The sequence below is a fragment of the Myotis myotis genome, unplaced genomic scaffold (genome assembly GCF_014108235.1).
Source record: "Myotis myotis isolate mMyoMyo1 unplaced genomic scaffold, mMyoMyo1.p scaffold_m19_p_10, whole genome shotgun sequence".
NCBI lineage: Eukaryota > Metazoa > Chordata > Mammalia > Chiroptera > Vespertilionidae > Myotis > Myotis myotis.
This window is the reverse complement of record NW_023416314.1, coordinates 23864443-23891831: the sequence shown is the minus strand read 5'-3', so window position 1 is coordinate 23891831 and position 27389 is coordinate 23864443. Positions and strand designations below refer to the sequence as shown.

The window sequence follows — 27389 nt, the reverse complement described above, 5'->3', positions numbered from 1 at the left end:
TTGACCTCCTAATTGTCATTTGACAATAATAATAATAAAACCTGCAAGAGACAAATTGGTGCAATAAGCTGGGTGGCTGGAGGTTTTGCCTTCGCATTCCCTTTGCTTTGTCTTTATACTCAAATGGGCGATTCATTTATGAGAAACACCATTCAAAGGAAAGATAGGCATTTCCCAGGTGGGACTTATTTTGTGTGAAGATTTAAACATATAATAAATGATAAAATTACAGTATGAAATCTTAGGTATGTGAGTTATTAAATTTGCAATAATTTCGTGCACAATAGTTATTACAGAAATAACCTTCTTTGTCAAGTTTAACAAAAAAAAAAAACATTATAAGCATAAAAAAGTTAAATAAGAAAGTGCTGTTTCATAGCCTGAATCTAATCTGCATCAACAACATATTAATTGTTCAAGAACTCTAAACTCTTTAATGAGGTTCCTACTGTATAATTTTAATCATATGCAAATAAATCATTGAAATTCCTTCTTATCAGAAAAACAATGGTTCTTCAGTGAGTTTTTATGTCCCCAAAGTGATTACATTACCTGAGATAAGCAAAACCCCAACACAGTTTTCAAGTTTTCTTTGTAAATGGTATTTTGCTTTAAGAATAATTCTGGTGTGTCTCAGTGGTTAGAGCTGTCAGCCCTCACACTGAAGGATCATGGGTTCGATTCCTGGTCAAGGGCAGGTACCTGGGATGCAGGTTCAATCATCAGCCCTTGGTCAGGTGTATGCAGGAGGCAACCCATCCATGTATGTCTCTCTGTCTTCTCCTTCCTCCCCCCCTTCCACTCTCTCTAAAAATCAATGGAAAAAATATCCTCAGGTGAGGATTAACCTAAAAATAACAGAATAATTCTGAAGATTCCTAAACTGCTTATCCAGAAATAAAACAAAGAAGAATTCTGAGACCATCTTATTGCCACTGGGACTGGAAAATTACAGTTCTTCATCACTTCTACTTTTTCTTTAACTGGACTTATTTCTCACCCTCCCAGATATTTAAAAGTCAAATATTCTCATTTCTACACAGGTCTGATTACAACAACTTCAAGGAAACTGGATCGAGAACAACAGGCAGAACATTTTCTGGAGGTAAGCGCATAGAGGCAACTGACACTCATTAAAACTCACTTTCACTGAACTTCTTTAACCTTCCACATAAACTATAACTTTACTGTCTTTGATCACTGGCCTACACAGTGAAGGTGTTTACCTGGGGCTGACTGGTCCTGAATTTGGAAATTTCTCGTACATTGCTCTGTACGCATGCCTGTGTGCCCAGCAAGGGAGGCAGAGCAGCCTTTGCATTCTGCTGAAAACAAGCAGATGCATGGATGTCTCTTTCTTGACTTCAGGCTCCTTGGTCAACTATAGGACAAGAAAGTTCAGGAACAGAGCCCTCTGCGCCTCAGCTGCAGAGCGAGAAGGAGCAGAATGCTGCCCTGAGAGTGAAGTGCAGCATTTGTGAAGCACCTGGCTTTGCTCCTCTTTTATTTTTTCCCCTGGAAGAGATTTGAGGAAGGGAAGGCTGCGAGTTGATTCACTGCCCAAGATGACTTTTCTGAAACTATAAAATGCACTCCTATAATTCATTAAGACAGAAACAGCAGAATTATAAACTATAAGAACATTATTTCTGGATGGGAAAAAGAAACACCAGAAGGGGAAAGATGGAAAAATAGGCAAGAAAGAGCTTTGTGGAACAGTCTTTCTGTACATATCTCAAGTATGTTTATTGGGAAGCCTGAAGTCCAAGGTGTATGTGCGACATTGTGATTTAAGTATGATTGTCTGGTACGGAACCGATGACAATGCTTAGAAGTTAGGGATTTGTGATGTGTTGCAATGAGTCTATGCTTTTAAGATGATCTGTTAGGGTTTAAGAAACACTGGAATTCACAGGTCCTCCTGGCATACACACACGCGCGCACACACACACTCACACACATACATGCATGCCCCTCAAATCCCTGCTGTTCTCCTTTAAATCAGTTCACTTGTAATGACATATAAAGAACAGTGGACTAGGAATCAGTGCCCTTGGGTCCCAGAACTGCACTGCCATGATTGGCGTGAAGTCTCGGAAGCTGTTTCATTGCCCTGGACCTCGGTTTCCCCCACTGTGAACTGTGACAAATAATTACTACTCCGTATACCTCAAAGCATGGCTATTAGGATCAAATCTTACATTCTTATATCACAGTCTGTTTAAAGCTCTTAAAGCATAATGTACATAATAAAGGGTCATTATTATGATGATGCAGCATCCTGATAACCCTTTTAAAACATTGCAGTCATCTTTTAAGATGAAAGACTCCAGGCTGCCAAAAAATAGTAATTCTAGTTTTTTTTCAAAATTACACTAATGGGCTGTGGTATGTAACTGGTCCAGAATTAGAGAACGTTTGCCAGAACAGTAACACTTTATATTGCTTGTGCTCCTTGCCTTTGCAGCAGAGTCCAGGATTCCTGGGGAGGCTGTGTTCTCAAATAGTGGAACCCATTACCTCCCTGAAGGGAAATGGGAGAGGCTCTCATTAGCTGGGGAATCTGCCTGAGATCACTTACTGGCTTGTCCCTGGAAAGGTGGTGTATTCAGGGTGTGTGTGGTGCAGTGTGACTGTAGAGAAAAACACAGGAGTGTTTTCCAGGCCTGTGAGTATACATCCTTTATAGACTTTCCTCAATACTGACCAAACATCCTGGTTCTTTAGACAGACATGATGGACCTGGCCCATCATGGCTTAGTGTCTGGTATCATCTGACTAACGAAGTAGTGTAGTCGAGCAGTTAATAACCTCAGAGAGCTATTGGGAGAATCAAATATGAAATCTTTGTCAAACATCCAGTCCAATATCTGGTGCTAAGCAGGTGCTCAGTAAAGTATAGTTATAATCACTGTGATTTTAATTATTATCATATCCTATATAATAAAACCCTAATATGCAAATTGACCAAATGGAGGAACGGCCAGTCGCTATGATGAGCACTGACCACCAGGGGGCAGACACTCAACGCAGGAGCTGCCCCTTGCTAGTCAGTGCATTCTCACAGGGGGTGTGCAGCTTGGCCAGAAGCCGGGCTCAGGGCTGGCGAGCACAGTAGCGGTGGTGGGAGCCCCTCCCATCTCCATGGCAGTGCTAAGGACCCCTCAGGGGATGTCCAACTGCTGGCTTAGGCCTGCTCGGCACAAGCCAGGCTGAGGGGATCCTTCCCCTCCCCCCAGTGCATGAATGTCATGCACCAGGCCTCTAGTATTGTCATACTACCTGAGCCCTCTTAAAGATCTGACTCATCTCCACATTCCAAGATGCTGGTAGCTCCAGGCACTGGAATGCAGAAGGAGCCCAGGCAGCAACCCCTGGACTCTGCCATGTTGTAGGGGCTGCCCTATGTGCTAGGGATACAGAGTGAACATGAAGGATGGAAAAACACGTAATAAAGAAAGAAATGCTATGAGTTCAGCTACAAGCTCTCTGGGGCCACTCAAAGAAGGTTCCAGGGTAGTGCCTGAAAGTGGGGTTTGGTGTAGTCAATGTTCAATAGGCTGGCTAGGAGGACCTCTTTAAGGAGATAGCAACTTGGTGACATGAAGCCAAGATTCTATTCAAGGCCAGTATGACTACCAAGGCCAGAGTGATTAAGGGTAGAAAGGTAGAGGAGGGGGGTAAATGTGGTAGTACAACAGTTGAAGAAAGCAACCAGGGCTGTAGTAACGGTTCTGAATTATTTCTGAGTGCAGTGACAAGTCATTAAGGTGGCATGACATGATACCATTGCCAGTGTAAGAGGTAGATGGCTGCTCTGCTGGGCAGACAGGATGGGGCAGGGCACAAGTAGTGGGGTCTTTTAGTGGGAGCCAGAGATGATGGAGGTTTGGATGAGCATTGTTAAAAAATGATGAGCCCTAACTGGTTTGGCTCAGTGGAAGAGCGTCGGCCTGTGGACTGAAGGGTCCCAAGTTCGATTCCGGTCAAGAGCATGTACCTTGGTTGCAGGCACATCCCCAGTAAGGGGTGTGCAGGAGGCAGCTGACCAATGTTTCTCTCTCATCGATGTTTCTAACTTTATCCTTCTCCCTTCCTCTCTGTAAAAAATCAATAAAATATATATATTTTTTTTAAAAATGATGAGAGAAGACTATTTAGGTGATAGAAACACACTTTATTTAACACTTCGTGGAGTGGACTGTCTCCATTTAGAGAACTGCAGAGCAGGGCTGAAGGCAGGGTGCTTTAATAGAATAAAGAATAAAGAGCAAGGAAGAGAAAAAGAGGAAATATCTCATCAGCTGGGACCACATAGTCAGCTTTGCTTGGGGTGAGAAGGCACAGGGTTGGGTTGGCGGTTGGGCGTGGCTGGCTGGGTATGCTGCATTTCTGGTCAAGCAGAGCATTGACAGGGTCAGAAACGTTACCTGTTTCAGTTTTTGACCTGGCACCCTGGACAGGAGCACTTCCATGCTGGGCCTAGAAAGTTATTTCAACAGGGTGAAGGCAGTGGTTCAAAGGGAACTTGTCTAATACAAATCCCTCATGATTCTGGCCAAGAAGCTGCACAGTGGCCTTCCTGAGTTGTCAGAATGGAGATTTTTAAAACTAGGTCATTTGAGCCAAACTAACTTGTCTTCTGCGTGCTTCCAGGGATCTTCTCCTGCTACGGAAACAACTTAAATCTCTCTCTCTCTCTCTCTCTCTCTCTCTCTCTCTCTCTCTCTCATAATTCTAGGCCACATTGCTTTTTTACAGATAACATTGCTGTGACAATTTGAAGGACTTTCATATCTTTTCTTTACATTTAAATGTTTTCATTGATTGAGAGAGAGAGAGAGAGAGAGAGAGAGAGAGAGGAAAGGAGAGGGAGGGAAAGAAAGAAAAACATCAATGATAAGAGGGAATCATTGATTGGCTGCCTCTGGCAAGCCCTTTACTTGGAATCAAGCCTGCAACCCAGGTATGTGCCCTGACCAGAAATCTAACCAGTGACCTCTAGGTGTATGGAATGATGCTCAACCAACTGAGCCACACCAGCCAGGGCCATTTATTTTTTCTGAATGGATCATGGAAAGAATATCAGTTTAACTCAGTCTTGCAAAATACATACATGCATGCATACATACATACATACATAATATACCATATATATCTAATATAATAAAGGCTAATATGCTTAGTGTCCAGTCGGCCATTCAACCAATCAAAGTGTAATATGCTAATGATACACTAAGGCCGCTCAACTGCTCGCTATGATGTGCACTGACCACCAGGGGCAGATGCTCCAACCAGAAGGTTAGCTTGCTGCTGGGGTCCAGCTGATCGGGACTGAGCAAGATGGGCCGGACACTCCCTGGAGCCCTCCCATGGTCCCTCCCCAGCTGGGCAACCTCCCACGTCTCTCCCCAGCCCCAATTGTGCACTGGTGGGATCCCTCAGCCTGGTCTGCTCCCTCTCACAATCTGGGCTGAGGGACTCTTCCCCCCACCCCACCCCCGCAAGTGCACGAATTTCGTGCACTGGGCCTCCAGTGTGTGTGTGTGTGTGTGTGTGTGTGTGTGTGTGTGTGTGTGTATAATCCAGATTAGTGTTCTGCACTGTACACACGTTTTTATATCTGCTGATACATGTGTCATTTGTAAGTACTATGTGGGGGTGATTAACCTCCTGGAGAGCCTTTAATTGCTAAGATAACCCTATGCTCCTCTTAAACTCCTATTAACCTCTGGCTCTATTTTATATTTCTCCATCCCAATAAAATTAAATTTCTCTTCTTGAAAGGAGTCATTTAGAATCTGACCTGGCAGGTGCTCTTATGAATAAGTAACCAGGAGGACATTAATGATTTGTTTGTAGTTTTCAATCCTTATGATAGCAGGCACTTTTTACACTGTTGGGTGTCTGCCTGTACATTGATTTAAGATATTTAGCTTGACCATGTATGGGCCGTAAGGGTTTTTGAGTCTGTAAGCATTCACCTTAAATCTCTGACTATAGGAGGAAAGTTATTAACAGAATCCAAGGGACTTGCAAAAAAAGCAAGAACAAAGAACTGTAGAAAAATTCACAAGTATAGCTTATACTTCTTAGGTGAAGTCTGAGCTCTAAACTCTTGCCTAATTTGGAAGTCTGTTATGTGAAAATAATTGGTCTGATCTTCTTTCCCTCCCATAAAATGCAAAAGTCAGGAATTTTCAGCTCACTTACTCAAAGTCATATACATAACTTTATAGCCAATTATGATGATAGTGGAGATAGAAGCCTATTCCCAGAAAATAGAGGCAGGAAGTTGATAATGGATGCATAAACTAAATAGTGAGTTAACATTTTAGCTTAGTGGTTGTGACTTCAGCCCTGATTACCTCATTATCAGAGATGGCAGCTGTGAAATAAAGAAATAAAGGCACTAATTCTTTCTTATAATCACTTGTACAGATTGTTTCCTCACCTCCTAAATTTAAACTCCTGTGGGATTGAAACTTGATTTATCAAGCTAGTAAATGGAAGTGGTGTGGGAAGGCCTGGATGTTAAATTCAGGTAGGCCCGAGATGCTATTTTGGAGCTACTCACAGAGCTTAGATAGGCCACTGGACCTCTCTGAACCCCCTTTTCCTCATCTGTAACAATGCCTAACATAGCGTTGATGTAAAGAGTATATGAAATGACAGGTAAAAAGTGCTCAGGATGCTGCCTGTTAGACAGTAAGTGTTCCCTGAATGGTGGTGGCTGTTGTCAGCACCAAATGTCTTTCTCATCTCTGTATTCAGAGCAGCCAGACCCATACCTGAAAAATGGGAGGCACTCAATAATGCCCCGTGATTTAGTGATTGATCTGAAACCTTTATTTTCCCCCAGATGAGATCATGGAGGGGGTATTAGCATACTGTAAAGTGCATGAACTCAGACACAGAAGGAATGGAAGGGAAGACCCTGCCTCTTTCCATTTGCTTTGATCCTCCATTTCCTCATCTGTAAAATGGAGTTAATCACCCCGACCTCATGGATGAACTGCACAAAGGGCCTGGCCCACAGAGACACTACTGAGCCATCCTCTGTGCCTCCCTTTTTTCGACCTCCTCCCTTTTCTCCTTTTCCTCAGGAAACACCTTGTCAGTTCCCTTTCTCTTTTCAGTACTGACCCCAGTAGTATGAATAGCTTATAGCAGTTTGACTATTCTTAAAAGATATGTCCACTTAAATAACTCTATACAGCTGGCTTAATTATGGGTGAATCTTTATCTTGCTTGCTGAAAGAGTATTAGTTTGCCTCCCTTTTGATCTTGAAATGTTTCTCTGTTCAGGGCTGGATGGTTCTGATAAGAGAACAGAGAGATTATTTTATTTGCAAATCAAAAAGGATGACAAGACCCAGGAACCCGTATAAAGACAGAGGGTGAGAAATGATGTTCTGTGTGCTTATAACCTGAAGTAGCCAAGACAATGTGGTGATGTTTTATAGCACAGTTGTTATAAGTAGCAAAACACATTACAGAGGAGTACACTAGATCTATAGGAATGTAAGTTACCTAGTCTCTGTCCCTTTTGCATACTCATCCATAACCATTATCCTGGGTAAGGGGCATCTCATGTGACTGTTTTCTCTTCCTGTCTGAAATTATCATCCCTTTTTACAGTTTTATTTTCTGAGGGGGAAAAAATATACTGCCCTTTGCTAAGTTTTTTATAACATTTCCTCCTTGATTTAGGATGCAAATTGATTTCTTCAGTGAGTGCACTCCTTAGTGGTTTCTTACTTTGATAAGCATCTGCTTTGGAAATGATGGTAATTTCTGATGCTGAAGAATCGCAGGCCTATTTCAACCCATTAAAAAGCCCATATTTTGATCATTTAACTGAGAGAAATGAAAGTTTCTCTCATTAGGTTCCTCTTTCTGACACCCTCAAAAACTTTGCAAGAAGTACCAGCAGGCCCTCAAAAAAAGATGGATATATGTGCACAAAAACAGTACCTGTCACAGGCTCAGGACTCAGAAGAAGAGTGGGGCATCACTTCTGCTTTCCAGAGCTCCCAAGAGAGCATGGCACCCTCTCTTCCAGGTCTCTACCTCCAGGCCCATGCCTTTTCAAGCCTTAGTTGTTCATATCCATGTTGCATCAATTTGAATTAAGTTCATGGAAACTCATTTTTTCCCCTCCTGTCTTAAAAGCTTTATCAAATGCTTATTCTGGGCCTGGCAGAGGGGTAGGCAGTAAGGTTCTGTTACCAAAGTGACTGTTTTTCTGTTTGCCTTTCACACTGAGGTCTTTAAGAGACCAAACTGTTGGTTATGCCCTGACCAGTTTGGCTCAGTGGATAGAGCGTCTGCCTGCGGACTGAAGGGTCCCAGGTTTGATTCCGGTCAAGGGCATGTATCTTGACTGTGGGCACATCTCCAGTAGGGGGTGTGCAGGAGGCAGCTGATCGATGTTTCTCTCTCATCAGTGTTTCTAACTGTCTAACCCTCTCCCTTCCTCTCTGTAAAAAAATCAATAAAATATATTAAAAAAATTGTTGGTTATTCATGAGCTACTACAGTTAGCTGGTGTCCTGGAATCAAGGAGCTGATTTTCATTCGCATCATCCAAACTGCTTCTCTCCCACTATATAGATGCAGCAACTGAGAAGAGAAGAGAGAAAGGTCCAAGGTCACACCGTCACTTCATTGTAGTGCCCAGTATAGGTCTTCCTTCTTTATAGAACGGATACGGTCCTACACATCCATCAGCATATTGAAATGTGGCAAATGGAGTCATCTTTGCCCACTGTCATTATCTAATAGATTTACCAGGTGCTGAGGGATCAGCATACACATGTCTGGACAGACGAGGTTTTCTCTTATTCTCTTTGGTTGTCCATTCGCCACTCCCTCAGCTGCTCCTCAGCACCTACTGCTCTCTCCTTCACTGCGCACCCAGCTCTGAACAGGGGATCCGTCTGCTGCTGGGAACCACCTGAGAGGACGCTGTGCCCACACTGTGAGTACCAGCTTGGACCCCAGCAGAAGAATGACTATAGACCAGATGTTATGGGCTGAATTGTACCTCCCCACAGAGTCATATGTAGATGTCCTAGTCCCTAGTACTTCACAATGGGACTTTATTTGGAGTCTTTAAAGAGGTAATTAGGCCTGGCTGGGTAGCTCAATTGGTTATAGCATCCTCCCAATACACCAAGGTTACAGGTTTGATCCCCAGTCAGGGCACATACAAGAATCAACCAATGAAAGCATCAATAAGTGGGACAATGAATCTCTCTCTCTCTCAAATCAATTTTAAAATTTTATTTAAAGGTAATTAAATTAAAATCAAGCCTTTCGGTTGGGCCCTAATCCAATAGGATAGCTGTCCTTTTAAGAAAATGTAATGTGGACCAGACACATATAGAAGGAAGACCATGTGAAGACAGCGGGAGAAGACAGCCAGCCATCTACAAGCCAGGGAGAGAGGCCACATAAGAAACCAACCCTGTCCACACCTTGACCTCGGGCTTTTAGCCTCCAGGATGAATAAATGGATTTCTGTCATGTAAGCCACACCCAGTCTTTACCTTCTGTTATGGCAACCCAAAGCAAACTCCTACAGCAAGCCAGACTTCATTTTCTGGCCTGGCCTGCCCCTCACGTCTCCACAACCATCTCGCAAGGCTTCCAAAGGGACTGAGGCAACCACAGTTACAGTCCAAGGGGATAAAACCACCATCTAAATACGGTTATTTCCATGTTGCAGGCTCCATGCTACCAGTTAAAACCTTCATGGAAGTCCCTTTCAGGGCCTGCCTTGGCTTTTAACTGCTCCAAGGGCCTGCTTTTCGGAGCGCTGCCTCCTCCACAGTCCTCACTGAGGGTTTCCTGCCCAGAAACCCTCCAGCTTTACCCAGGGGATGTGTTCTAGCTCGGGGAGGAAGCTCTTCTCAGAAGTACATTTCTCTTAAGTCTGGGATCATGCCCGGAGAGGGTGTCAGCAGGGCAGTCAGGAGTGGCGGTGGCAGTAGTTGTGACAGTGGCGTGTGCACACACATATGCACACACATTCACATGAGGTTGTCATTCCAGTTTCTGCAGAACACTTCAGGTTGGTGCGGGCCCTGAAGAGTGATCCTATGTGAGATCCTCCCAGCAGTGTGAATTGCAGATGTATTTCCCAATTGGCCAAAGAATAAACACTGAATCAGACACACACACACGAATTTTTCAAGACAAATTATTAATTCTCAAAGGTACTTTGTTCAAAACAGAGAGCGCAAGATGCCCCCAGGGCTGGGCAGGGAATTCAGAGGAGCAGCATGTGTGTGGTGGGGACAGAGGGGGAGGATGGCGGGTCTCACCTGCCCTTCTGAACAGGCTCAGCCAGGGGCAGGTGTGGAAACAGGTGGGCCCGGTTTCATCAGACAAAATAGCAAAGTCGGATTCACATGCCAGATCTCCTTACACTAATGTTGACACCTCCATTTTTTAAAATGAGCCTCTGTTTTGCAACATATGATATAAAGGAAGATTTCTTTCCTGCTTCATAATGTGTAATCCTCTCACAATAAAATAATTCACAGGTATTATAGAATACAGTTTGTTTTGTGGCATCTCTCTCTTTTAAAAAAAAAATTATATATATATATATATATATATATATATATATATATATATATATATAATTGATTTTTTACATAGAGGAAGGGAGAGGAATAGAGAGTCAGAAACATAGATGAGAGAGAAACATCGATCAGCTGCCTCCTGCACACCCCCCACTGGGGATGGGCCCTCAACCAAGGTACATGCCCTTGACCAGAATCGAACCTGGGACCCCTCAGTCCGCAAGCCGATGCTCCATCCACTGAGCCAAACCGGTTAAGGCTCGTGGCATCTCTTTTACCCACATTTTTTCACAGAGTTCCCCTTTGGACTCAGGGAAATATTAGAAATGAGCCCAGAGGTTGGAAATAGCAGCCTGTGAGGACCTGGTTCGGATCTCAGCTGAGGGTGTCTTCCCACCCCCTCTGCTATGAACCAGGGAAGGGCAGGGGAGTGCTGTGGGTCCTTGGATTACAAAGAGTTTTCCTGGGCCTTCTGTCTGCTTTGTCTCCCCTGGCAGCTCTTCAGGCCTAACCTTGCTTGTCTGTGTTCTTGGTTAGCCTCCAAGTTAACAATCTGCAGGCAAACACATACCGTAGGAGAACTGTCTGGAATAAATCTTTGATGCCATAAATAACCACCTCTAGTTTACCTGGTAGTGCAAGGTTGCATTTGTCTTGCTCCCCCTTGAATGTGAATCCTAATTAGTAGAGCAACAGTAAATGAAACCCATTCCCTTGGACGTGGGAGGGTCCTGCCATTCCCTGGCTCAGCATGGAAATGGGAATGAGCCGGCTTTTGCACTCTGCAGTGATCATTGCTCCAGGCGGGTCACTGCTTGTTGAGCTGGGCACCAGGGCTCTGCTTTTGTGTCCACTCCTGAAAGGTTCCCGAATGGGGTGCTGTGCTGCTCCCTCCGGGGCTCATGCTGGTGGGTCCTGTGGGGAGGGAAGGAGTGGAGGAGAACCTCGTACCCTGCAGGTCTGGTCCCATAAATGGCTTATCCCTGAACTCCATTGCGAATCTCACATCCTGGACGCCAGGCTGGCTCTCCCCTGAGTGCAGCGATGCTAAACTGACCCTCCGCCCTGCGCTTCTGAAGCTCCTCTTCCCACTTTTGCCATCGTGCTGCTTCCCTGGTTTGTTTTGTGCAGCACACTCTGAGCAGCGGGATGATCTGTCCAGTCGGATTTCATTTGGGCCCTTCAGAAACCATCCATGCCCGTGCCAGGCACCAGGTGTGAATGACCCAGTTGAGCACTGTGAGTGTGCTTGGGGGAGAATAAAAATGTAGCGGCAGCAGGAGCAGGACACGAGATGCCGACTCAAGTGCCCCTACTAATGAAAAGGAAAAGCTCCTTTCGGCTTGCCTCCTGCGCTGTGCAGACAGCTTTGATCAAATGAGCTGTTGTTTCAGGACCTTTCAAGTGACTTGCTTTGGTGGCAAATTGGGGGCTACCAGCCTCATCTATTTGGTGGCAATGCTGGTTCAGTGAGATGCTGAGAGGGTTGTCAGTGAGAGGCAGATCACTGAATGGAAGATAAAGCAGGAGAGTCCCAATGTCAGAGCCAAGGAAAATAGGCCGGTATATCGGGGCAAATACTATCAGTCCTTTTAAAACCGAGAAAACCTGTAATAAATTGGCTTATTTCATCGTTTCTATTGTAGCCTTATATGTATTTTACACAGCTATTCAGTCTGACTTAGTAAGAAATAAAACATCTCCTAAAATACTGTCCTGATTATAGTAGTTCTTTAAAAATTCACATCAATCTAAAATTTATAGCCGTCGAATCTTGTGCCGCGAGTGTAGACAGAGATGGTTAAAGCATAGGTTTGGAAGACAGACAGGCAGACTTCGCAGCTCACTAGCTGTGTCATCTTTCTTCATCCAGCTCAGTTTCTGCTTCTGTACATTAGGATAATAACACTAACTTCTTTATAGGATTTTGTAAGGGTTGGCAGGTTGCATGTACATTGCACATTTAAGTGTTATAATTCCTGGTTTGCTGCAATACACTTTTAAATATGCTGATAAATCTTAAAATGGGATCTGGGGTTAAGCTCTGTGCTAATGTATGCTTTGCTATTATGTAATTGAGATAAAATCTACTTTTAGGGTACTACTTTCAAGTAAAATAGAAAGAGCTCAATATTTTGAAAGATACCTGAGGACTCATTAATCGCCCCGTTAAGAAGCTTCCTGCAGACACTTTAAATTAGGCAGCTAGTACCTCCGGAGCAGGGGCTGCTGATCAATGACACCAAGTTCTGAAAAGGCAGGATGTCTTCTAACTTTCTTCATATAAAGAGGGACTTAATTTGCTCCTTGTGGTTGTTGTTGTTGTTGATACTATTACAGGTGTCCCTCTTCACAGCCCCTCTTCGCCCACCTCCACCGAGCCCCTGACCCCGCTCCCCGGGCCTTCCCCACACTGATGTCTGTGTCCATGGGTTATGCATACATGTTCTTTGGCTAATCCCTTCACCATCTTTCACCCAGGCTCCTCCCTCCCCTCTGAGATCTCTCAGTCTGTTCCACGTATCCATGCTTCTTGTCTTATTTTTAAGTTGAATGCTGTGAAAACAACTTTTGGTATCCTATAGGTTACAAAATTGCTTCATTTTCCTCTCCATTGCTTAGGGACAGCCTCTTTGCCACTTGAGAATACATTTGGCCGAGTCTTATGGTTACATGTTCCATCACTACCATCAAAGGCCTTGGACCGCTGCTCATGAGGTGGAGAAGAAGTCAGGATGTCCGCAGTTCGATTTAAAGCAGCATTATTGCCCTGCCCACAGGGAGTCAGGGCTGCCATAGATCCTCGTGGAAGGCAGGAGTTGGAGACGGGCTTGTTTGGTTTCAGCTAGAGAATATGGTGGGGTTTTCTTCAGCATTTTACAAGAGTGGGTGTCATTCCATCTCTATCAGCAGTAGCCAGAACATGCTTGCTCCATCTCGCAATAAAGAATGACAAATCTCGGTGTGCAAGGCTGTGACAGACCTATGATGTGTGCTTTGATAACGTGCACAAAACCATTTCCCATCTTCAAAAATGATGCTTCCAGGAGCAACTCATTTAAAAGTTCCTGTCATATCACAAGGACATCAATATGTAAGGAAGAGTGAACTCAATTTCTAACAGTTTGAAGCATGTGTATATACACCTCCCTGAAAGAGGGAAAATTAGAGTCTCTTTCAAGACTCTTCTAGAAATTACATAGTGCTTAGGGTAGGAATTTTAAAACTATTTATTTCTAATTATAGGGTAATTAGAAATGGGTAACTATGGTGTCCCAGAAATATGTACTATAGAATACATGTTCATTGTAAAAAAAAAAAAAAAAAAAGGAGAGATAAGCAATTTTTTTTTCTGTTTCTGAAAAAATGTATCACTCATAATTTCTCATGTAATAATGATCAATTTTTACAATTTGGAATATAAACTTTCAAAACTTCCCTTTGCATTTGTGTATTTAAGCTCACGCATTACTTATGATCCTGCATAAAATTTGTCAAAAAGATTGAAATAATGCTCTGCATATTGTTTTGTAACCCCTTCTTTTGCATTTGTCAATTTATTTTTTGGCATTTTTTATATTATCAAATTCATATTCAGTTTGTTAGTTTTTCAGTAGCGTGAGATTGCATGTGGTAGGGTTTTTAATGATCACTTATTCTGGAAGATTGCGTGGATACAGCCCAGTCCCCCATTCACACTCTGCAGTGGGTTCGGTGTCCACTTCCAGCCGGGTGTTTACTTAACCTCTCTTCTGCCTGTGGATCAGCTGGAAGAAAGACTCTGGACATGGTAGGATGTCATCTAACAGGTTGTATCAGGCACTTGACCAGACTGCTCACAGATATGAGTGAAATTCCTTCATTTGATTGGAATTATGAAGATTTCCTTATAGGATTCACTAACCAAAAGAAACATCTCTGAAACACTTGGGGAAAAAGACTCCTGCATATTATAGCATGTCATTTGGAAAACTATATCAGAAACCTGAACATGTAACCTAAATATGCAAACATAGACAGCTAAAGGTTATACACACAATGTGAACTACTCCCCTCTCTTCCACTGTAAATATGACAGCATTGGGCAGCTATTAATATTCTACCTTATAACATTTTCTCATTGAAAGCAAAATGATTCATTATAAGCTTCTGTTCACAAAAGTGCAAATGAACCCCACAGAATCATAAAATGTCAGCCCTAAACAGTGCCGTAGAGATCATCTATTAGATGATAGACTATTAAATCCCAAATTAAAGATCTGGGTAAATATTTGCCAAATGTGGGCATGCAGGCGGCATTCACATTTGGCATCGCTGTCTGCATTCTGTATCGGTGACAAATTGTGGTGTAAAAAGAGGGACGAGATCCAACCCAAACTGTCGCTGAGGCTTGACATGTCTTTGAGAGGGCACATATGGCCTGTCCATGTTTAAAAGCCAGATCCCACAGATGATGCAAGTAGAAGGAGCAGGAAGAAGGGCAGCCCCTGCGCCCTTCAGTTTCAGCTTGGAGCCGTGAAGTACAAGGGCCCCTAGAGAGGCTAGCGTGCACGCCAAGAATAAGTCATCTCTGCAGTCAGAGTGACTCCACTTGCAGACAACCTTGGAGCGCGGCTTTTAGTCAGGAAGGGCCAGAAAAATAACACGCTTCCATGGAATATCCATTTATACCATTTTTTGATGGTAAAAATGTAAAGAAATATGTAATTCATGAATATGTGTCTATTGTGAGACCGCAGATTACAAGGTCCTTAGTGACTATTTTTGTTTTCCTCTTGGCACTGAGGTTATACTTATTAGACTCAAAGTAAGTATTGGCTGGATTGGATTGAAAAAAAAAAATGTTTTCCCCTCCTCCCTGTTGTGGTCAGACCCCAGGAAGGAAAACATGGATCTCAACTCAGTTACAATTAGTTCTTATCTGGGAGGAGCGTTAGCTATGTAGGCCTGTGCCCAGATATTTCTACAAACATCATATATAATGTTAGACACCTGCCAAATGGCAAAACCACTCCAGAAACCATAGAAGGCAGCACCATCCATGAGGCTGCCAGTTGGTAAGACAAATGTAACTGGTTCATTTGTCTCTACAGTTCAACTTCATTATGTCATCCACAAGGATCTCTTGTTCTCAGAAGAATAGAATGTCTCTGTGGTTGCCTAATAAATGGTATTTTCTGGAGATGCCTGTATTTCCCAAGGCCAGACCCAGAATATGAGGTTGAAATCAGCACTCTGACAAGTTTACATATGACACTGCCCACTGCTTACCACTTCACACAGGTGTTCAGGCATGAGGTCTGACAGCAGATTAGGAGGACAAGCCAGTGGAAAGTACAGCTGCTGGAAGCAATAGTAGGCCCAGAGATGGACTCATAAAACCAGGAATGATGGGTGAATCTTAGAGAAGGGAGTTGCCCTGGACTGCCACAACCCAAGTTTGGAGTCAGAGTTCAAAACCACAAAGAATTATAATCAAAGGGAAAGCATTGTTCCCACTGCTTTACTGTTCTCGTCTTGATTGTCATACATTTCAATGGCATCCAGATGTTCCATTATTTTAGCTACCAACTTGGGAAATTACATTATAGTTACTTTCAAAGTTGTCAGAACACTAAACTCAACAATGACAGTTTATAACCCATTTTCTCAAAAGTGCTTGATTTTTTTTTCCCCTTCTAACCCTGATGGGCTGGCATTTAAATAAAGAAAGTCAGGATTCTGAAATTCAATTAGTTTTTGTATATGCAAAGTTATTCTTTGTGCTCACCCACATGCATATTTGTTCTTATACATACATATTGGATGTATTGTACTTTAACTTTTCCTCTGTTGGTGTCTAGAGTTGTTAAAAATAGGGCATTTGATTCATGGTTTTATCTTTGAATATTTGCACTTTAATTTTAGACTAAACTATAAGTTATTTTGGCTTTCAAATGTATGCTTTTTTTCAGAAAATTGAAGGCGAGTATAAAAAGGCCATGTTATTAATTTTGAAAACATTTATTTTGTTAGTTGACTGAAAAAACATAATGGTATGTATATCATGTTTTACAACTGATTTATATAAGATGCCTCAGAAAACCCCATTCATAATTTCCAGTTGCAAGGGGATGAAGTTCTTCAGTGTAAACCTACAGCATTCTTATGGTCATTTTGAAATTAGGAGACATGACAACATTCATATATGATAACTAGAAAATCGGCCACTTTTAAATCAAACAAAAAGGGGTAGACAGCCTTGAGGATACTTTTGAAAAGAGACTATTTCTAACAAGTTTAGTTAGAGTGTCTGTTCCTAAAGCAAATGAATGAGCGAGTCCTTATAAGACCATTGCTGTTGCTTTTTTTGTGGAGGCTGCTTTTACTATCTGTCTATATGATACGTAGCATCCTATTAAACTCGATAAAGATGCAGTGGTGATCATATTATTGCTCAGAACTCACTTAGCACTTTTGCATCTTTTGAGTGTCATGATGTGCTGCCTACAAGGTGCAGGGAATTTTAATTTAATGCCCATTCTGGGGCTTAGAGCTTGGAAGTGTAATGACCCATGTAAGATAATCCTACACTCTAGCAGGACATTTTTGGAGCAAAGCCATGGGGTTGACCAAGAATTCATTAAAAAGCGGAGAAACGTTACTTCCCACACTAAAATTCAGGAGCTCGGTGTACCGGCTTTTCCAACCTCTGACCTCTAAGCCATCCACATCATAATCCCCCAACACACAAAAAAAGAGAAATAGAGAAAAAATGAGTAGGTCTACGGTAATTAAATAGTTCTGACCAACCTCAATCGAACTGTGTCTGTCCATGGTAGAGGTTGAAATAGAAATGGAACAGGGCTGGAACAAGATTGTGTGTGTGTGTGTGTGTGTGTGTGTGTGTGTGTGTGTGTGTGTGGGTGTGTGTGTGTGTTTAAGTCAGGAAAACCAAATTTGTCCCTCAGCCTAATTCGGCTATCAGTAGACTTTGGAATATCTGTCAGTTTGCATATATATAGTATATTTCTCTTATGAAACTCAATTTTCCTTTTGGCTTAATACAAACTATCCACAGAGAGTTTTGATACCCATAATGTTCTTGATACCTGCTACAGTACCTGGCATCTAATAGGCACTCTAGAAATATTTAGCTGAATGAATGAATGAATGATTCATGAAGGAAAATTCCCAGCTGTTCTAAAAATCAGGGTCTTGGTTATTTTATTGCTTTTTTTAAAAGAGAAAAGTGTTGGGGTTACCTGACAAAATCCTTAACTTTTCCTTGTATCTCATTTAGGATTATAGGGCAATGAGCTAAAAATCTAATTTATCAATAATGTAATAAAATGCTATGGGAATACTTAATTTGATATTAAATCTATGTAAATAGTTATTTGTGAGAATAGGCAAATATTTGGTGTGAGATTTGGTTAACAGACCATAGCTAATACAATCTATATATATATGAAATCCTAATATGCAAGTAGACCGAACGGCAGAACAACCGGTCACTATGATGTGCGCTGACCACCAGGGGGCATGCATGGAATGTGGCAAGCGTCAGCAGCAGGTGGTAGAGTGTGGAACATGGCTGGCATTGGCTGTGGTGGGATGGTGGAGCAGGTGAGCAGGCGCGCCAGACCAAGGCGGGGCACCGGTCGCTGTCATTGGGTCAAGCCTCTGGTGGTTACTGAAAATTCTTTGCTCTCATGTGCTGTGGTCCCGCCGGGCGCTCACACCAGCTTGCCAGCGCCAGCCCCGCTTGCACCCACTGCCAGTGCCTGGCACCAGTTCCTATTTCTCAGTGCCATCAGCAGGTGCGAGTGGCGGCTGCTGGCCCCAATCTCCCCTCAGGGTTTCTCCACCTCCCCCTGCTCCTGAGGGGCCATCTGGGCCGGTAGCTGCCTCTCGCACCTGCTGCCAGCAACAGCCCCACTCGCACCCACTGCTGGCACCAGACCCACCACTCGCACCCATTGCCAGTGCCCAGCACCGGTCCTGATCGCTCAGCGCCGTCAGTGGGTGCAAGCGGCAGCTGTTGGCCCAAATTGCCCCTGAGGGCTTTTCTACCTCCTCCTGCTCCTTAGTGGTGATCAGGGCAGCAGCAGCCGCTTGCACCCGCTGACAGCACTGGCCCTGCTTGCACCCAATGCTGGCACCGGTCCCAATTGCTCTGCGCTGTCAGCACGTGGGAGTGGTGGCAGCGGGAGCGGGGGTGCTGGCAGACAGGACCAGGACCGTGGCGGGAGGGACCGAGCAGGGGTGTGGAGGATGGGCTGAGACCCACCTCCGTGCCCACCACAGCCTCACGGCCCACAGTTAAAGGTGCATGAATTTATGCATTGGGCCCCTAGTAAATAAGTAACTACAGATACATATATACACACACACATATACATACACATGCTTACTTCCTACACATAAAACAGTGATTAGACTCAAGGTTGCTCTTAAACAGTTGGGACACCAGAATAACACAATTAATGCAATAATTAACCGTAGGACAGAATGTAATCACGTTATGTGTCCAATTGTGAGAAACAATGTGTATGTCCTGTAAGAATTAAAGGCTAGACTTACCAAGGGGGACTTCATGGAAGATTTGAGGCTTGATCTGGCCTTGGATAAGAAGAGGAGCCCTGTAAAATAAGAGGACATGTATGATCCAAGTATGCAGGGATGGATATGGCACCCTTGGGAGACTGACTAGAGTGGCCTAAATGCCAAGGGAAATAGGATTTGGAGATAAGTGTGGGGGTGGAGAGAATGAGGTAGTAGTTTTGACCATAGGAAATACAGAGCAATGAAAGGTTATTGAGCAAAATGGTGACATGATGGAAGTTGTATATAAAGATAATTTATTGGTATCTAGTGAAAGGGGGCTTTGGAGTAAGAAAGGGACTGAGAGCAAGCCAGCCAGTTAAGAAAGGGCAGATCCAGGTATGAAGAGATTGCTACCCAATCACACACAGTGGGGATATCAGTAAGATGAAAGATACATGGGGAAATGTGCAAAAGTTGGGGACTGAATGAGAGACTCAAGGGAGGCACAAGGGTAGTTATGCTGGGGTCCTGCCCCAGCAGGTCCAGGGGTCCCCAAAGGTGTAGACGGAGTCGGCGAAGAAGGAATGACACAGAGACAGCATTCAGTTGATCAGCAGCCTAGCCAGAATCTCTAGAAGTTCTGGTCAGGATCTCCAGCCAGGTTCTGGTCAGGATCTCCAGCGAAGTTCTGGTTAGGATCTCCAACCAGGTTCTGTGTCCATGTTCTCTTGCTAGGTTCTCCAGGTTCTCCAGCCAGGTTCTGTAGCCATGTTCCCTCGCTAGGTTCTCCAGCCAGGTTCTGTGTCCATGTTCTCTTGCTAGGTTCTCCAGGTTCTCCAGCCAGGTTCTGTCCAGGTTCTCCAGCTAGGTTCAGTTACCAGGTTCTAGTCAGGTTCTCTTGCCAATTTCTGTAGTCAGGTTCAGTCCAGGATCTTTTGCCATGTTCTCTCGCTAGGTTCTGTCTCTAGGTTCTGAGGCCAGTTTCTGTCCAGGAACTTTTGCCATGTTCTCTCCAGCGAAGTTCCTCTGTCTCTAGAGAACGTTCTGTGTAGGTTCTGTGCCTAGGTTCTGTCTCTCTTGGTTCTGTCTTCTTACATCTGTATTTATACCAGTTGATTCCAATCCTATCAATCTCTATTTCAAAGGTTAGGGCGTTTCTTATTTCCATTCCAGGGAGTAAAGATTATGTAGCTTAAGCATGATTGTTCGTAGTTAAAGTGATTAATTACCCACCTGGCACTTAGTTAAGAGGTTTTATTCCCTCCCTAACTTCAGGGGAAAATCCCTACCTGGGGAAACAACCTTTCTCAGAGACCCTGGTTAAAACACATAGTGCCAAGAAGGTGAGCAAACATATTAAGAACAGTATGCCATATATGCCAGGTCCCTTGAAACAGCAAGCATGGACCGGCTCCCGGCATAGTTATTTCCCACAGTTGTCAGAAGCTAATATTCAGCAGCCGACCTATAAAGACCTTGTAAGTGTGCTTGGCTTCATCCGTGATTCTTCCTAAATGAAATGATGTGCTTATCATGCTGATTGCTAACTGTTTAAGTATCTCTTTTTCATTCACCATCAGAATATGACCTCAGGATTGGTCTATTCTTGTCTTCTGCAAAAAAAGAAGCCCTTTTAGCATATTTTCTGGGGGGTGGATAGAAAGAAAAATGTTTCTTCTTTTTTGTTGTAAATACTAGTATACATGTATTTTAGTTTTACTCATTTCCATAAAGTTCTTGACTCTGCATGTTGCAACCACTCTGGCCACTGCAGTGTTTCTCACACAGGTGAGTTTGACTTAGAGTCCACGTATTTTAATTTTCTTCTTCACTGAATGTGTACTTGGGAGGTGACCATGAGGAAGAGGCAGTTCACTCACCAGGGCCTCTTTGTCTGATAAATCCATCATCCCAACTGAATCACAATGGTATAGAGATGGACTCTAGAGAGATTCTTTAGGGAAAGGAGGGAGGTTTCCCTTCTATGACTGTAGTAGTGGTCTAATGTTCTCTAAGAGAATGGAAACCAATGGAACATTTGTAAAGCTGGGAGAAACCCATTTTACTGGCTGCAAAATGCCTGGGTCTTGGTTCAAGCTGACCAAGGTGTTTTGAATCAAGATTCTGCCATTTATTTGTTGAATGATAATAGAGCAAATTTGTAATCTATGATAGTTTTCAGTATCCTCATCTGTTAAAAGGGAAGATAATAGCACCTCATTAGGTGGTTTTAATTGCTGTGTGGAGAGCATATGTAGAGAGACTAGCAGAATGCTTTGCCAATAGCAATGTATCAACTATTGTTAATTTCCTTCTTCAAGGCAAAAACAAGGCATGTTTCATTGTCCCCAATACCTAGCACAGCCCTAGCATAGTCAGTGAATATTTTGTTCGATGGATGCAAAAGCCAAAGGGCATTTTAAGGACTAGGGAAAGCAGCAATATCTATAAATATGCCTGTTTGCCTTACACTGGAGGCATCTTTTCAGCACTTCAGCTAACATACATCCTTGCTGACATGCAAGTGTGTGTATTGCTCTTGTACTTCTGAAGGTGAGCCATTTTATTCCCTCTCACAGGTCTGTCAGGAGGCTCAGATGACTCACCCTCCTACAGATCAGGTGGCCAATTATGTTATTAGAAAGTAGAAGTATGTGGAATGGCTTTGTCAGCCACCGGACTGCAGATCTAGGTTTCATACTGCTGTGTTTAAAATGACTGAAAAATGTGAATGATATGCTGTATGAACATATATAGAAGAGTTTTAAAAAAATATTTTATGGAAGACTTTATTTTTACTCCTATGTTTCAGCTATTACGTTGTTCTTAACTTAAAATTGATTTTAGTTCATTTCTACAACCATTCCTTCCGTGGCTAGGACATGCAGGTTCTGTGTTCAGTGTGACAGGGACATTATAATGAAAAGGGTGAACTGGATGATGCTGAACTGTATTCAGCTAGATAACCAAGATGAACTGTCACAATGGCCACACATTTTTGTAGTTTCTCCCATCAAGAGGTAGAACTTTGGCTTGATGACTTGCTGCGATCAAGCATCAGTTGTATCCAGCGGAAAAAAACATGTAGAATTTCTGAGCCGGGGCCCTCAAAGATATTGCTTCTGTTCTTCCTGTGCTTATTAATCCTGAGACTTTGACCCATTTTCATGATGGGGTCACTCCTCAGAGGTGAGATGGACCCTCCTACCAAATTTTGTGTTGAATCTCTAGACATGATGCCACACATTCACCAAGAGGTTATGAAGGGTTCGTTACTGGAATAATTCACTTTCTGGAGAAAGCAGACTAAACTCTCAAGCTAGTCCGAAAATGGCTTGAGAAAGTAGGGAAAGGAAACTGGCGTGGGGTTGCATGTGCTTGGGGCTGGGGCTGAAGTGCGTGTTCCTGCTGTGGAGCTGCTGCTGATGTGGTTTGCACTTCTTACCAGCATGAAGGTGGGAGTACCTGAGCTTTCTCCTCTACTTGCCCAGATGTGGAGCAAAGAGAGAAGAGCATGTGGTGGGGCCTGGAAGCTGTTAGCAGTCAGAAAAATGGAGTCAGACTCTTTCTTAATCTTTATTGCAAGTGTCTTCATAGCACTTAGCACCTAAAAGTATATTTTAAAATTTTTTCCTAGTTTTTATTAATTTCTCTACCCTCTCTACAGATTATAAATTGCGTGATGAATGGTTGAGACCAAATCTATATTGTTCTCCACTGAATCTCCAGCCTCTAGATTAATACCTGACACCCAGTAGATGCTCAGTAAATATTTGCGTATGAATGAACTTCTACAAGTGAACATTAGTTTCTCTGTACTCAATCCTAATGCTTAGCAAACCCATCAGAGAACAGGTGCACTGAAGGTAAATTGTAATGATCTTAAGTTTGAGTGGCTTGTGCTGCCTCTCCTATAAGTTGAAACCCCCAGAGGAATGGCTGGGGAATGTTAGCCTTTGCTTCTTCTCTATTCTTTGAGCTATATCTTTCGTATCAAGTCAGATTGCCAGAAAACCATGTACATGGATCAAGTTACACTGGCTTCCCATGGAAATATTTTTACAGTATTATGTTCTTGATTTTTATTCTTTATTGTACTAGACAGTTATGTCCACCTGTCCCTGAATATTTTGTACAGGTGCTGCTCAGAACAATGTCCTTTAAGTCATTCACTAGGAAAGAAACATGCAGCAGGATCTCCAAGTTCAGAGCTGGGGCTTGGGAAATTTCCTCCTTTATTACATTAGCCATCTATTATAGAGCAACTGTTGTGCTGAACACTAGTTGCTTCCCTTAGCTTAGATTTTCTCATATTGTTATCCCTACCACACTCACACCCCTAGCTCTTGCCATTTTTTCTATATACATATAAAATTATGTATATACACGAGGAGCCCAGTGCACGAATTCATGCACCTTGAAAGGAACTGTAGGCTGCTAGGCTGTGATGGGCACAGGGGTAGGGTGGGTCTCAGCCCATCCTCCGCACCCCCGCCTGACCCCTCCCACACTGCCCCCACCCCCACTGGTCCCCTGTCTGCTGGCAGCCCTGCTCCCACCGCCACCACTGCTCCCACGTGCTGATGGCACCGGCCCCGCTCGCACTTGCTGATGGTGTGGAGCGATTGGGGCCAGGGACAGCAGTGGGTGTAAACAGGGCCAGGGCCATCAGCTGGTGCAAGAGGCATCTGCTGCCCAGATCACCCCACAGGAGCAGTGGGAGGTGGAGAAGCCCTCAGGGGTGATCAGGGCCAGCAGTGGCAGCTAACACCCGCTGATGGCAGCGGGAATGGGCAGCAGCTCTGGCGCTGGCTGTGGGTGTGAGCGGAGCCAGCACCAGCAGTGGATGCAAGTGATGACTCTGGCACGGGCAGCAGGTGCAAGCACCGGGTGGGACCACCGGGCAGGACCACGGTGCGTGGGAGCAAAGAATTTCAGTAACCACCAGAGGCTCACCCTGATGACAGTGACCAGCGCCCTGTCTTGGTCTGGCGCCTCTGCTCACCTGCCCACCATCTTGCCACGGCCAATGCCCGCCATGTTCCTCATGCGCCCATTGGTGGTCAGCAAACAGCATAGTGACCGGTTGTTCAGTTGTTTGGTTGTTCCACCATTCGGTCTATTTTCATATTAGAGTTTTATATAGAGAGATAATTTTAATGATATATGTCTCTACACACACACTTTTTCTGGTAAGTCTCCACAAACCTACTTTATTAGTATTAGTAATTAATAAATGGACCTTCCTCCTAAGACATACTGGAAAAAGTCTGAGTGAGATTGAACTTTCCATTGTCCTTCCTCTATTTAAGGGGAATGTGGTGGAAAGCTGAGAGTGATGCTATGAGCTTACTCCATCAGAGGTAGAGCGTTATTCACCCTTAAGTCTCCCTTAGCACAATAAATGTTTGTTGCATTACTGTTTCTTGAGTGTTTATTTTTAATACCATAGGGGCTTAATTAGTGTTATTTATGACCGGAACTTGTAGAATATAAGGGTCTAGAATTTGAAACACGTCCACTTTCCAGAGATATCCCAGAGGATATCTTTAAAGTCGAATAAGAGGTTGATTTTCATCTGTATCCTCTCACTGCTTAACATGGTGCCTATGGCTTAGGCCCTAAAAATTGTTGTGGAATATTTACTGATTGAGCTCCAGGAGCACTTTAACATCTTTGAAACTATGGGATTGATTATCTTCTTTTATCTAGGACCCTGATACACTGAAAATGAAATAAGAAGCCACTGCCAATGTAGTTGCTTTAACCTATAATTTAAAATGCTTTAAGATGTAACCAAATTAACCTTTTCTTTAAGAAACAGGTATACACAAGGTGAGCTACAGAGTTAGTTTCTATAAAGTAAATCTATTATCCGGCCACTTTTTTCCATACAATTAGAGATATATTTTTATTTAAAACATGTCATGAGATACTAAACTGTGAAGCATTTAGTGAGAAAGGACTTATAATCTGACAGTATTGTACACTGGGTGAGAGAGTGGTAAAAGCGTTTCCTAATACTTTGAGAAGTCTCAACCCTATCTAGTTTTCCCATTTTCTTCATCTCCGTTTCTAGGTTGATTCAATGCTCCAGCTTCTGGAACTTAATGAACTCTTCTCCATATTATTAATGGCAATTTGAAGTTATTTAATAGCCATCTAAATTCACATAAAGTTTTTGCATATAAAAATGAATTATTATTAACCTACCCCAGGACTTCAAACTCAAAATCTATTGCACAGCTCCTTTAATGCAAATAATATTTGAATTCACCCTTTGCTATCCTCTGAGGATTTATGTGTGCTAGTCCTGGATTCTAAATGCCATGGCATATCTTTAGTAACAAGCACACACTGCACATAGTACAATAAGCGTTACCTGAGCAAATGCAGGAAGTATGTTATTACAAGTTAAATGGGATAGTAAAGGGTCTTATCAGCTATTGTTCGAAAAATATGAAGTAAAAATCTGTGTCTCTTTTGGGGGTGATGCAAATTGGACTTTGGTGATTGCACAGCTCTATAAATATACTAAAAAACATTTAAGACTACTTTGGGAATGGAGTCGAAAGAAGAAAACACGAATCCGAGGCAGCAGTCTCCAGAGAAGCTCATGCTACTGATGAGACACAGCCCCGAGCAGTTATAAGAGGATGTACAGGTGCCCCCAGGGCATCCTTAGACCCCACCTTGACCTAGCCTTACAGGATTACCTTTGGACAGTACAAGCCCATCTAGGAGAGAAGCTGGGCGGAGCCATGTGCTTCTTAAAGTCCCATTCGCAACACTTTGAGAATTCCTCTTCTGGGACCCAAACTCTGTGTGTGAGTGTATGAGTGTACCCTAAAAGTACACCCCATGATTCTCCCCCTCTGTTGCCTTTTCTGTCACTTTCTACATGCTTTGTGGACCAGAATAGTCCTTGAGCCATTGTAGCTCGGTGGGTGCTTCTGGCACTGAGAGGTGGGCTTGGAAGGGTGCTGGGAGGAAGAGAGAGGCTGCAGCAGGTGGTGTAAGACCTAGAAGGAGCACGTGTTGCACTGTCAGTTCTCTGCGTGGTACACACTGTGTTCCTAAGCCTTCCCGTCAAAAGTGTCCTCCTTCCACTTCCTCCAAAAGTGAAGGATTATTTACTCCAAGAGGGAACTCTGGTGGTCTGAGGAAGAGAAGCTCCTCCAACAGCTTCTCAGCCGGATGGGGATGATGAGGCAGAAGAAAGGCAGTGGTTGGATGAGGAAAACAATCACACATAAGCACCAGAATTTCCTGAGTTCACCACTAGACTCCAAGAAGCTAGCAATGCCCTGGGGGCAGTGTATTTCCTAAGCTTACCTGGAGTACCCCAAGGGATGAGTACTGGATAGCAATGAATTGTTTTCTGAAATCTAAAAACCTCAGCAACATATTTTTACTGCTCAGGAGTTCTGCTTCCATCACTTGTGACTTCATTCAGCCTGTTGTCCATTGCACTGATGACTCCTCAGATGCTGGTATGGAATATGAGCGTTGAGAATGGTGTGAATTAATTAGTGGGGGCCGAGTGCTAATATTTTCTCAAGGAAAACAAGCTTATTGGTATTTCTCAGAGGGACTGCTCACAAGGCTATGATCATATTTCTAAACAAAGGGATGAGATTTTCAGATGTATACAAGACTTCTTGAAGAAACACAGATAGTATAAATTCTTAGATGAAGACTTTGTATTGGATATAATAAAGACAGTAGGGGGGAGGTGTGGCTAATCAATTTTAATCTGTTGGGTGAAGTAACAGATTCACTGCTGTTTACTTGGGAAGAACTAATATCTGGAAGAAAATTAAAAGATTATTTTAGGGAAGGAGGGGCTCTGGAGCAGGATTCTACAGCTTTCCATGGCACAAACAGTGAAGTTACAGTTCAACCCAGTCTCTGAGTTATCGACTGCCCCAGGACTTTGTGGGCCTCTCTACATAGGAAGATGTTCACAAACTCATCGATTTTCTTAAACTGAAGAGAAATCAGCAAGAGGATGACTGACTGGGGTGCTAGAGTTCAAGACTGAGTTAAGGAGGAAAGCACAGCTACTTCAGGAGGCTGTTTATGGTTCACAACTTCCTATTAACCCAGTTGGACGAGGGTGGGGTGAACATTGTGGAAATCAATAGTTTTTTATATTCACATATATTAACCTGGAGGGAAAACAGGGACTTTTCTACTTGTAAAAATAACATAATAAACAGATCTTAAACATTAAAAAACATCAACATTTAATTTTACATTTTA

General features: G+C 43.2%; 1 protein-coding gene and 1 pseudogene across 2 annotated transcripts in view; both read left to right on the top strand.

Annotated features, from left to right (window-relative positions):
* FAT3 (FAT atypical cadherin 3) overlaps window positions 1–27389 on the top strand; it is a 520751-nt gene that overhangs the window by 326017 nt on the left and 167345 nt on the right. For both annotated transcript variants that reach the window (XM_036324714.1, XM_036324713.1), the window contains exon 3: window positions 1044–1105. In XM_036324714.1, the coding sequence (XP_036180607.1) occupies window positions 1044–1105 (62 nt within the window). The remainder of the gene's footprint in view (window positions 1–1043; window positions 1106–27389) is intronic.
* Window positions 22574–27143, top strand: LOC118664077 (annotated as a pseudogene).